Consider the following 13,200-nt stretch of genomic DNA (forward strand, 5'->3'; position numbering starts at 1 on the left):
AAAAGCAAAGGAGAGGGAAAGAGGGCTACCATTATGACTAAAGAAAAAAATTGTTGTTTTTAAAGCAAATTGCCTAAGAAAAATAAACGGGGCACATTAGTGGCTAAGAAATCTCTACTGTCAAGAGATGTTTATAAAAGAAGGCAACAAAGACAGATCGAGACTGGTTAACTAACCAGATTGAGTCTGGTCAGAATGGACAAGAAATCGGTGCTGTCGAGTTAAAATACAAAACAAAAGCAAAAACAAACAAACAAAAAGACCAAATCCAAAATGGCTAGGCAGTATCATTAGTTACAACTTGTAACCTTTCCATGACTTCATTTCACTTTCAAAGAAATGGGTATTTGTTTTCCAAGCTGCAAGCTACCTTTTTCAGGTGAATATTTTCAGAGAATAATTTAAGGAGGTCAAGGAAAATAGAGAAACCTTTGGAAATCCTTAAGAAAAAAAATCAAGTAATTCAAGATATGGGTTTTATTATACTTAACAAATCTATTTGAAAATTAGAAGGTAGGTTTCAGATTTCCTAATAAAGTATAACTGTTTGAGTTTGTTGAATGTTAGGTGTGGACTGCCCTTCAGGGGGTTAACCTATACTGAGCAGTTATGAAAACAATGAACCAACTACAAGATGAAAGTGCCCAAAGCCAATTAAAACAAACCACTATTCAAAAGTTAGGGTATGTGCAGAAGCTATGAAAGCTGTAAATGTGAGATTCGGACTAAAGCTCATTGGGATGGCATTTGAAATAAAGTGTTCACTGACTGAAATTAGCAGGATTTAGCAAGGACAACAAACACTCCTCACTTAATTGCACATTTATTTCCATGTTCAGGTGGCAAGAATGAGCTCCTAAGCCAACATTCAAGTGAACAGCTGCAGTAGGCTGTGTGCACTGAAAATTACAGCATCTCTCAGCTATAGGACCATCTGCTCAGAATAAAATGATACTAATGTGCTATATTTTACAAATAATGCATATTCCATTGATAGGCTCAACACAACTGTTCACAGAATGCAAAGTCTTTCAACAGTTACTGGGCAAATAATTTCCAGCCAGATTTACAATTTCAACTTTTTTTTTTTGAGCATCAGGAATTTTAAATAAGTTCAAAATGTAGTAACCAAAAAAATACATAGTAAACAGAATGTAAAGAATTACGGTAACTTAGTATTCAGACCATACCAAAACTTTTTGTTTGTTTCTTTTTTTTTAAAAAAAGCATGTTGTCACTCTTTTGAGTCTGTGCTAAATCCTAATTTAGATTATAAAAAGTTACATACAAGAGTATGGTTCTGATCTACATATACCACTAGTTAAAATTGCAATGTGCTTTAAGTCCTAATGATGGCCATACCATATAGTTAAATATAAGAACAATTAGTATGCCAAATGAAAGGTTCAAGTGTTTGGTATGGCCTCAGCACTCCTGCAACATGCTAAAAAAAAAAGTAGCCTACAGAATTTAAGAAAAATCCCACAGACCCCAGTCCAAGGCTCTGCTGCCCACGAACCACTTCTAAGCAGAGAAGCCACATCACACAGTCTGACTGCCATGTTAGTTTGGAGTTGCCGTCTGCAATATGGACACAAAAAGTACCGTATGTTAGATGAGCAAGATAATGCAACAAATCAGTTTGTACAAAATTTACAGTGATTGTATTGATATTCCCAGCACGTCCATGCAGTGTGGCTTAATTGAATTTGAGGCAATTCCAATCTAATCTTTCTAAGTTCATTTTAACATGTAGTTTTCTTGCACAAATGTAAGCATTTTTAATTAAGAGCCTGATTTTAAAACAATATTAGCTAGTTATCTTGGCATCTATCCTAAAAACTACCTTAAACCATCCCTCGAAAATTAAAAAATAAAAAAAGCAAAATACTGCATGCTGTCCTTTCTCTTAAGGGCGTGGGAGAAGGAAGGAAATGTGAATGAAATTTTGTAGTGAGAAAAAGCGATCATGCAATTCATAAGTGACTGCTTTACATAAAAGTATGCTTTCCCCAAAATATCAAAAGGGCATTAAGAGAAGCTATATCTGCCCCACTGTTACATTATACTACAAATGATCCTTAATCCTGGGACTTAAAATTAAAAGTGAATGGAAACCCTGTGAGGTTTTTCTGCCACTATAGTCAAACTATTCTCTAACAGTTTCACTGAGAGTTGTTCACATATACTAAGAGGCAGTAAACCAGCATCTTTCAATTGAAATAATTGGACCAATAAATAGGATTGTTTGGAGTAATGTTTGTATAGGATGTCAGTGTTGTCCCTGAACAAAATCAAATGAACATTTTTTAATATGTAAATTGTAAACCCAGCATGATTTGAAATTAGTGCTGCCATGAGGCCTCCCATATAGTTAATGGGCCATTTACCACTTATTACAACTTGCCTAAATACTAAACAGAGCCATGATATTGGCACAAAAGCCAAAGTTTACTTTTCAGCCATATATGCAGATGCTTTAAATGGTCAATATAATAATAAAAAAAATTTTTTTTTGATTCTTTGAAAATAAACAATGAATACCAAAGGAGGGCCAAAAATGTCCCTTATGTTATTATAACTTAAAATTTTCATTAGATATTTTCATGGCTATTAAGTGATTCACTCATGATGCTAGGAAGTACAGTAATAATGGGCAATGATGGATTCCATTTTCTGGCATCTACCAAGAGGGTTTAACATACTTTTACAGGATGCCATGAAAATGTTTTACTCTTCTTCCCTTCTCCCACTGCAGCCAGAAAATTCGGCCTGACTCTGTTCTTCATTTTCCATAAAAACTACCTATAGTCAAACTGAACCTGTGAAAAAGTGAAAAAAAAAAGTGCTTTATATCCATGAAATACTACAACAAGAACCCAAGTGTGGTTAGACCACAGGACGAGGGCAAAAGGACCACACCCAGAAGGTTAAACCAAGCCTAGACTTATGTCCAGAATATCCTTGGGAATGAATATCTAAACATCCCTCACTACATAAAACCAGATTCAAATATAATGGCCTCAGTCCCTTGTGTTCCATAGGAGGTGGACAATAACGAGCTCATCTATTGACACCCCTCCTTCTGAAAGCCCCAAGGATGCGAACAATCACTTTACTGAACCCACTAGCTAGGAAGGCTGTGTATGGAAAATTATTCTACTGCACTTTTACATTTCAAACACCCCAGACAGTATCTCCGCTTGAGGCAGACACATACCTTTATGGGAGTTATAAATAAGTTGCTCACATGGCCCTTACCTTTATGCTGGCCAACAATTCAGTTACTAAAAATGTAAAGCTACTTCCCCTTCACTTAAGGACAGGCGATTCTGCTCTACTCAATCTACCACAGACAACTGGGCTGTGCACTATTTATAGATTCCATTGGCTCTGAAACTCTTTGGAAGGAAAAAAGGCCATATTCTACTGAAACAGAGCCATTAGTTTTAAGACTTAAAAAATAATGTTTCAATATATATTTGCCTCTTAATTTAGAGATCAATTGTGCCAATTCATACTGGTTTTCCTCCTGTCATTCTCCATATAGTAATTTATGAAAAGACACTTTAGCACAGCTCAATTTAGAATATTCTACATCTTCGTGGGCTCCAAGAGATAATAATGAGGTATTAGTTTGGTGAGAGCATGGATTTTAATTTGCAGGGAGAGAGGAAGGCAGTCTATTTTTTATCCACAGTCACCAAGTTTACTTCCAAAAGGCCATAGAGGCTTTTTATGTTGATTTTTCTTTCTTTTCTTTTCTTTTTCTTTCTTTCTTTCTTTCTGTCTTTGTTTCTTTATTTATTTATTTATTTAAATGGTCCACTGTGTACCTCAATATCTACAGTTTCTTGCAAAAGTGGAATTGTGGGACTAATGCTATTACTTTAGTTCTCCTATCTGGCAATACTAAGAATTAGAGAAGTTGAAGTGATCCAATAGTTCCTGATCACATAAAAGATGTTCTTGAGAAGTCTCTATCTCCCAGTCATTCCTAGTTTTAGGGAAAAAAAATCTGAAAGCTAAGACAATCAGCTTCTTCACTATTTTCAAACCTTCAACAGACAACCACCAAGAAAGACAAGACTGCTAACCAAAAACATCTTAAATATATTCTCAGAATTCTCATTAAATTCACTTGGTATAGTTTCTGAGAAGAACAAGTTTCCACAACCACTTGATATAGTAACCAGAGTTCTGTAATTAAAGGCTCAGCAAGACTGGAGAGATGGCCACTACATAGCATCTGCTAAATCTATGCAGTTGATCCCCACTCCATTGCTATGGTTACCTTTCTAATCAGGTTCTCACCCTCCTCTGGACCACCAGATTAGAACCTCTAGAAAGGTCCTTCCTCACCCCAATGCAAAAATCAGCCTGTTCCTAGGAGGATTTTCTTAAACTATCAATGGCTCCCTATTACCTATCATTTACCTGTAAGTTACTCAATGGAAGTGGTATAAACACCAATGAGCCTCTACAACTAATCTTCCAGCCTGCTTATTCAGGAACCTAAAAATCATGAGCTCTTCCTTCTCCCTCCAAAAGTCCAGTGCTTCACTCTCTGCCTTTGCTCATGCTGTTCTGCTTGCCTGCAAGATCCGCACCCCAATCCATCCTATCCCCATGTCAAGGGTCTGTGCAGGCAAAGGATAAAAATAGTTTCTTCAAAAAAACTTAAGGACAAACCATATCCTTAATTGCATGCAAATCTGGTAACTTGGTTTTCTACCCTACTTCAAATATTTCATACCAGAGATAATTATGAAAGCATACTTTCAATTTTTGGCGCATCCCACCAGCCAACCTCAGCCATTTAAGTCCAGATTTCTATTACATAGTACAACAAAGGAAACCATTGATTTTTCAAGCAATCAGTTGTATGGTTTTATTTCAAGAACCTGTCTCACCAACTTGCCAACTCAAAAACATGGAAGCCAGGACAAATCCAAAATCATGACATAAAGATGTTCCAAGCTTCTGACTGACACAGTTACAGAGATGTGTTATGTGAGATTTTGATACGATTTTAGGAACAGGAAAGAAGAAAAGGTAAATTCAGAGGAGAAAAAAAAAGGAAGGGTTTTTGACACAAATACATTTAGAACACAGGGTTCAAGTCATGGCTCTCAATCTTATGTTGACTAGAAAAGCTTAGGCAAACACAAATGAAAACAATCTCTGTAAAGAATCATGGCTAGAGGCAAGGACAAGCATCTCCCAGAGTTGAAAGGTACTGTGTGGCTAGTGACCTTGGTCTCCACACTAACTTGCAGCCAGAAGGTTCTCCATACCTAAGGTAGCACAGCACCAGGTCAGGGCATTCCAGTGCCTTCCCTCTGATCACATCAAGTCTCTCTCTCTAAAGGCCAAGTTACAAGGTGAGCTGAAGACATTTGTCTCTCAGATTTAAGAACTAAGCCCAGCAAAAAGCAAAAGCAAGAAAACCCACAGCCTTGGCCAAGAAGCATCTTCCTTTAGGGAACCTGAGGCAAGAAAGTAATGCACACAAAGCAAGCAGAGAAATTATCACAGAAGCTCACAGGTGAGCACTGGATAAGTAGCCCTTTGGGTCCTTAATCTGGGGGACACCATTGTGAACAAACACTTTATCTTTCCCATTCAAGTCACTAAAACGGCATGTTCAAGATACATTGCTGGCTTTACTGAATTAAGAGAACAGTTAACCAAGCATTGAAGTCACAGGGCTAACATGTCAGTTACAAGACAGACCCATTAAGTTTGTTTTCTTTAAATCTTTTTGCTTTATGTTCCTAAAATAATTTGTGACTTTAAGCTTCAAGGTAGTTCCTCAATCCTAGAATCCTTGTCAACTCTCCACCCCATCCACACCATTTTTTTTTTTTCAAGTACCAAAGATTAAACCCAGGAGCACTTAACCACTGAGCCACATCTCCAGCCCTTTTTTATTTTGAGAGGTCTCACTAAGTTACTTAGGGCCTCGCTAAGTTGCTGAGGCCAACTCTAAACTTGTGATCCTTCTGCCTCAGCCTGGCAAGCCTCTGGGATTACAGGCACAAAGGCATTTAGAAACACATCGGATTCAAGTCATGGCTCTCAATCTTATGATTACAGGCACACTGTAATTACAGGCCTGCTCCACACTCACCAGCTCTATGGATTCCAACAATCTCAAACTCAGATTTTTGTCCTTAAGGCTAACATCGGTTCAAGAGCTACCAGGAGGAGTCACAAGAATGTTCTTTGGCAGCCAACATCATCTCTTGGCCCTTTATTGTTCCTATAAACAAAGTACAATGACTCCAACACCAGTCTTTCTGAAACTTCAGTTTAGGGTCCCAAGCACTTCCCTACTACTCTAAGTCCATTAACAGGCACCTATGATGGGCAATGGGAAGTAAAGATCTGCTTAAGCTTCAAACCCTGTTCATCCATTTGACAAATATACATATACAACTACCATGGGCTAAATTCAGTACGAGGTGCTTGAGTTACAGCAATGAAGTAACACCCTGGTATCTTTATCTGCAATGAAAATATGGAGTGAGAGGACCTGAGAATGTTTAGACAGGGCTTGGGTAGCTTCAGGTTGAAGGAAAGGTTGCAGTCAAGGTTTGAAAAACATGTGAGCTGGCTGCTGTGGTAGGTAGAATACTGTCCCCCTTCCTGCCCTCCATGTCCACTTCCTACTCCCCAATGTCTTTGAATATGTTATCATACATAGTGGGGGAAATCATGGTTGCAGATGAAATTTTGGCTGCTAAATAAACTGATCTTGAAAAGAGAGATTATCCTGGATTATTCAGGTGGGTCTGATGTGATTACAAGGGTCCTCATAAGTTAAAGGAGGAAGCAGGAAAGTCAGCATCAGAGTGATGCAACATGGGAAGAATTTAACAGGCCTTCATTGGCTTTGAAAGGGGTCACCAGTCAAAGAATATGGGCAACTTCTACCAGCGGGAAAAGGCAAGGAAGCATTTTCCTCCAAAGCCTCCAGAAAGAGCTCAGATATACCAGTACATTCATCTTAGCCCCCAAGGACCCACTTCAGTGGATTCATGACCTTCAGGATTAGAACATAAAAAAGTTGTGTACTGTTAAGTTTACACTACTTTGTTACAGTTATAATAGGAAACAAAAACAGCCCCCATGGGACTATTAGAAGAGGATAATTCTAGGTAGGAGACCAACAATGGCAAAGCTGTTCAGTGTAGAAGAATAGCAAGGGAGAGTAGAAGGAGATGCATCAAAGAGGTAATGAGGCCAGATCACATAAGGCCTAGAAGGCCACTATAAGAAAGGAAACCATGGAAGGTTTTAAGCAAAAGAGTAGCATGTGGCTTCTATGAAAATAAACTGTGTGTGGGTGTGCAGGAGCACTCAGCAAGTTTGGAAGCAGACTAGCTGAGGAACAACTGAACTAATCCAGGGGTAGGATGACAGTGACACTGGCCATGGTGATGTCAGAAGAGAAGTTGTCAGATTCTAGATATGCTCAGAAGATTTTGGATAGCAGTAAACTGTTAAAATCCATCATCAAGAAATTAGTTTAGACTCCAAGTGCTCACATATTCAAATAAACCACCAAATGTTTTATTGTGTGCTAGAGATAAGAGCACATGAATAAACAAAGAACTTCTATAGATATCTGAAATGGGGGGGAATGTCCTTTAAAAAACCCAACAATAAAAATATGAGTTTATAAATATGAGTTATTCACTGTATATATAATTTTTTTTGAGAGAGAGAATATCTTTTTTGTACATGAACACAACACAATGCCTTTATTTTTATGTGGTGCTGAGAATCGAACCTGGGTCCTGCACATGCTAGGCGAGCGCTTTACAGCTAAGCCACAATCCCAGCCATATATATATATATAATTATTTATAAGAATTCAGCAACCGATTCATTTAATAGCAAATATAAAATCAAAAAAATCAGTAACTTCAAAGACGCAACTACTGAACAACTCTCAAATTCAAAAGAACCCCTTTAAACATTTGAAATTAAAAATCAAAAAATATTTCAAAGCTTCCTCCCTGCTCCCAAAGTTTAAAAACAAAGTAGACAAAAACTAATGAGAATAAATTACAATTTTTTAAATGGAAATAAACTTTTAAATCTGTATTTTTCCATCAGGTCATTTATAATGGTTAAATCACAGGTTAACTCCATCTTGGTTATAGGCTGGAACAAGCTAAACTGTTACCTTCTGGTGATGAATCATTACAACCTCATTCTTTCATTCCAACCTCGGTGGGCCTAATTAATTTCCATACCATTATTTGGCTATAGAACCTAAAAAGGATATGAGTACAATAAGAATAAAATCAACTACACCCACAGCTTTTGTAGCAGAGTTTTTGTTTAGTACAGGCAGATAGATTTCAACTGCTAAATTAAGACATTTAACATAGTAATCAACATAGAAATTGGATTAACTTCACATTCTTCTAGGAAAGTCACAGCTTTGGGGAACACCCTCAGGATAGTACCAGTTGTGAAAGGCTGATTGGAAATCCTCAAATTAATCCCAGTAGTTGAGTATTTTCATTAGGGAGGTTAAAACATAGCTCTTCTGTAGGACAGAGACAGTAAAATACTGTCATATTTGAGCTCCAGCACAGGAAGAATGCCTACTCTAAAGGAAATATGAAAGTCAAGGAAGGCTAATGGACACAATAACATTTTTTAACTCTCAACGGTTATAAAGAGCCACAATCCTCCATCTGTCCACTGAGACTAACATTTTACTCTTCGCTGTCATTTAGCAGGACTTACAAAGGAAGCCAAATGCTCCAGTTAAGTGTTCAAGAAGATTATACCAAAATAATGGCATCTCAAGTATCAACAAAACAAGGTATACATATTTCCTAAGTAATGCTGGAAGACTAAAATTTATTTCTGTAGGACTTTGGGGAAACTGAGAATTAAGATGTGGTATCCCAGGGCATATAAGACCTTCGAATAATTGAGTCACTATAGAAAGCAGAGAAATGTACTCTTCCCCTGTCCATTAGGATTCTTGACCAGTACTCACTGGCAGCATTTCCCTCTCTGAAATGTAGATCACCTCACTTACTGGTATTTGCCTATAAAACATTCTGTTCAGTTGATATGTTCAGTGATGAGACTCCCAAGAGATGTACACTTCTGATTTAGACCGACTATAAATTACTTGGTAAGGAAATTTAGGGCATCTTAAAAATTCTTACCAAGAATGTTATTTACTTCCTTTGGTCCAGCTGTTCTTCAAAAGACAACTTTCCTTAAAGACTACATATCAGCTAGGAAAAAACTCTTGGTGCATCTGACTTTCTATGGTAATTAAGCTCCTGGTTATTTACTACATTTCAAAAAAAAAAAAAAAGACAACAATTGTGTTCAATTAGTGTTATTTTTACTCCTAGTGACTCCAAAAAGTTAAGACTGCTGACAGTATCACAAGGAAATTTGTAGTTAATCTGTTGCCTAAGAATGAACAGAAGATTTGATGCTTTTTAAAAAAAAAAGGAACAAAAGTCAATGCTATACACTATACAAAAGGTAAGGCCCTTCTCAGCCTCAGATCCTATCCACTTACATCCCACACAGGTCGACACTGCCAATCCTAGATCTCAGTTATCTAACAAGGAAGGAGACAAGATGTTGCTGCTCTAGACGACTCCTGACCAGCTCACCCAGCTAAGTGCCTCCACTCCTACTTTCATCAGACTTCCAGCTTCACGCTATCTCAAAAGCCCTTTTAAAGTAAAGCACATTTAAAATGAATGCTTAAGGATCTCTCCTAGTTTGCAGGGGCAAGTTTCTCCACCTTAGAGATGAATAATGCGGCAATTCTTTGAGCATAATATATGTGTAATATAACCAGAGTGTGTACATATGTATTTCCGACAGTTGTTGAGATGTGGTAGCCATTTCCCATAGGCTGAAGGAGAAGGATACAGATGAAATCACAGGCTACATTTTAACATCAGAAAATTAAGAAACAAACTACAAAAGCACTTAGCCTTTGAATTATTCCCACTCTGGAAAGGGGAGGAGGGGGTAAACAGGTATGTTCTCTTTAAAAGCTTTTATTATGTACACATATTTTGACAGACACAATGTCAAAGCACTTTACAAACTCTGAAGATCTAAATGAATATTAGGGGCTATTATCATTATTGCTGGATCAAGGAAGATGCCACTTTTAAATGCTACCGGAGAAAATCTCATCTGTCTTTCAAGTAAGGCCTGGTCTCCCTGAAATAGGCAACCAAGCTGCACAGTTCTGCTGGGAAAGTCTTAACATGAAAAGGGAACAGTGCGGACAGAAAGTATGGTTTGCAGGCTTTCCCTACTGTGATTGTCAGATCCTGTCCTGGGCCTCCAAAGCAGATGCTATGTTAAACTACATTTAGCTCATAGTCTCAAATGGTGGCTAAGAAAGATAAAAATTTTTGCGTAAATTGCTGCAATTTTTAACCCCCGACCTCCAAAGACTATATTTAAATATATTGGGTGCCAATATTTTGAGTGTTTCACATCTGAGTTATAGCCTTTCTGTTTTAATTTACCTTATTTTTACCTTAATTTTTTTTGGGGGGGGGGGTGAGTCCAGGGGCGCTTACCAATCAAGCTACATCCTCAGCCCATTTTATGTTATTTTAAAAGTACAAGTCCTTCCTCCAAAAAGTGCACACACCTTCCATCCTCCCCAATTTCTCATGCTCAACCTCTTGGAATTTTAATATTTAAGACTGCAAATCACTGCCCTCCCTGCTCTTTTTGCCAATAAGACTCCAAGGATGATTCAAGCAATCTTTGCCTTGTAAATGAGAAATCTGAATATAAGTCAAAGAGAAAGGCACTATAGAAGTCTCATCTATGACTGTACTGCAGACTCTAGATTGACAGTGTGCACATTATGAGATCCATCACATGGTACCAAAGTGTATACAATTCACAACTCAGGGAAATGATTCAAATATATTCATACAACCATACAACAGCCCCCTACCATCTTTCTCCTGATTTTATAAGCAACCTAAATTTCAACATTACTTGTTAATGTCTGCTCTGTGATTTTAAAGAAGTTTAATTTAAAAAGAAAAACAAGACATACTCCTGAACTGTCCATAGGACTTGGGTATCTTTTGCCACAGAAAAGAGGTCAGGTGATGTGACTGCCTTTTATAGCAGAATTCAATGAATCCTACAATTGAAAGAGTACAGGAAAAAGTGGAGAAGGAAAAGAAACTAGCATTTATCGATTCCTTGTTCGGTGCCAGGCCTGAACTAGATATTTTACAAACAAAATCTCATTTAATCCTCTTGTGCACTATGAGCTATACATATTATCCTCAATTTACAAATGAGGATTTCAATACACAGGTATTGAGCAGAGAAACTGCGATTTGAAAACAGGGCTGAGACTATCAAAAGGCTCCGTTTCCAGGCTTCCCCCACCTCCCATCTATCTTCTATTCCATGGTACAGATCCACCCCAAAATGGTGAGCATCCTACAACCATCTCTCATTGTAGGACTGACTCAAGTTGTCTAAAAGCAATATCTCAGCTCCCTAGTGAGGCATCCAACTTGACCTGGTTCCCACTCACCTCTCCATCAGCATGCTCACGGCTCCTGGACACACAATAAGCTCAAACACAGTCCTAGTAGTTCCTTCCACTACCAGGCTGCTTCCCACTGTTGCTCAACCTCTTTTCTCTATCTACAATAGCTTCACCACCTTTCTTCTCCTGACTAATAGAAACAGCCTCAGCATAGGAAGAGGGAACACAGTGCCTGCTGTGAACTGCTGAGCTGGACCAGATAATTCCTCTATGCTCCTGTGAGCCCATATCTACCATGTAAGCCTATAACCTCTGTCACAATAAATGCTAAGAGTTAGAAAGAGAAAGAGGATGAATGGCTGTGAAGTGTAATTCAAGGTGGCAAATAAAAACTTTCACACTTATTAATCCATGTGGTTTTTTGCATTTCTTGCCAAGTGGGGACACTTTCTACTGCAGCCTTATGCACGTGAGGAATCCAAGTCATCTCAGGTTATTTGTAAGGCAGAAGACCTTCATGCTCTGCTACTAACACACACGTACCCATTTACAATTATAATACTCAAGTTTATAGTGTAAGCTCATGCTTTAAGTTGAATCAGCATTAACAACAAAAATCCTAGCAGCAAGCCTTTGTTACAACAGTGCAAGCCTTCGTAACAAAGGGAGAAAGGGGAAGACAGGTGTGTTCCACTGTCATCACATCATAGTTTAAAATAGGCAAATCTCATCAAGGATATATGAAATCAAGACCACATTTGAAGTTAACCCTTCTCTCTGGCCCAGCGAAGTTCTGATGTGTAAAATATCATCAGGAAGAGGAAGGAGTACAGAAGAAGCCTCCAAGACCACAAAGTAATTTCCCTGAGTTAAGACACCTGGCACTGTGCTGGACACTGACCAAAAAAAAAAAGGTGAACACACTTACATTCCACCCTTCACAGGGCTTCTCCTGAACAGACCTGCACCACAAGAAGTCAAAGGCATACAAGGAAGCCTTTCAGAACTCACAGACAGGAATAATAATCTCTCAGGCTGACCTATGCTAAATATTTCACTATCTAAGAAAAAGATAAAAAGGGCAAAGTCACTGCTGCTATGGAAACTACCACCTCTAACTTAAGCATCTGAATTTGGACATATATGTGAGCAAAACATAAATGAAGCATTTTGCTTCCCAATGTTCAAAATGCCAGGGGAAAAAATAAAATAAAATGCAAGAGACTAACAGGAGATTGTGCACAGTATTCACAATGTATTTCACATCAAACTAGACTTCAGCTTCACCATGAAAGTTTGAAATTACAAAGATACACTGGCTCAAGTTTTTCTGGTTTAGAGTTTCTGAGTAACCATTTCCTGCTACAATTTTATCCCATATAAAGAGCAAGTTTCTGTAAAAGGATTCTCAGTACAGGAGATTTCACATGTAAACTGCTTGGCAGTAAATCCTTCATTGGCAAGACTTTAGGAAAGTACCTACTACATACCAGGCAGTCTGCTGGTCTAGAGCAATTATACTGCAATTGCTTTCAGAGCAGCTAAAAAAGAAAAATTTTCACAATCATCACTACTTTAATCTCACAAAATTTGGATAAAATGATTATTAAGGGAAAAAAGGGGGGGGCTGGGGTAATGGCTCAGTGGTAGCGCAC

The 13,200-nt window shown here is 38.0% G+C and overlaps 1 protein-coding gene across 9 annotated transcripts in view; it reads right to left on the bottom strand.

Annotated features, from left to right (window-relative positions):
• The window catches only part of Elavl2 (ELAV like RNA binding protein 2), a 71,360-nt gene extending 66,628 nt beyond the window's left edge, over positions 1 to 4,732 (bottom strand). For 6 of the 9 annotated variants that reach the window (XM_026398514.2, XM_026398512.2, XM_026398517.2 and 3 more), the window contains exon 1: positions 1,491 to 1,562. In XM_026398514.2, coding sequence (XP_026254299.1) covers positions 1,491 to 1,562 — 72 coding nt within the window. Of the gene's footprint in view, positions 1 to 1,490; positions 1,563 to 4,723 lie in introns of those variants that run through there. The other 3 variants (XM_026398536.1, XM_077797883.1, XM_077797882.1) reach the window with 1 other exon arrangement.
• Positions 4,733 to 13,200: the final 8,468 nt, after the last annotated feature.

Source organism: Urocitellus parryii, chromosome 4 (assembly GCF_045843805.1).
Source record: "Urocitellus parryii isolate mUroPar1 chromosome 4, mUroPar1.hap1, whole genome shotgun sequence".
Lineage (NCBI taxonomy): Eukaryota > Metazoa > Chordata > Mammalia > Rodentia > Sciuridae > Urocitellus > Urocitellus parryii.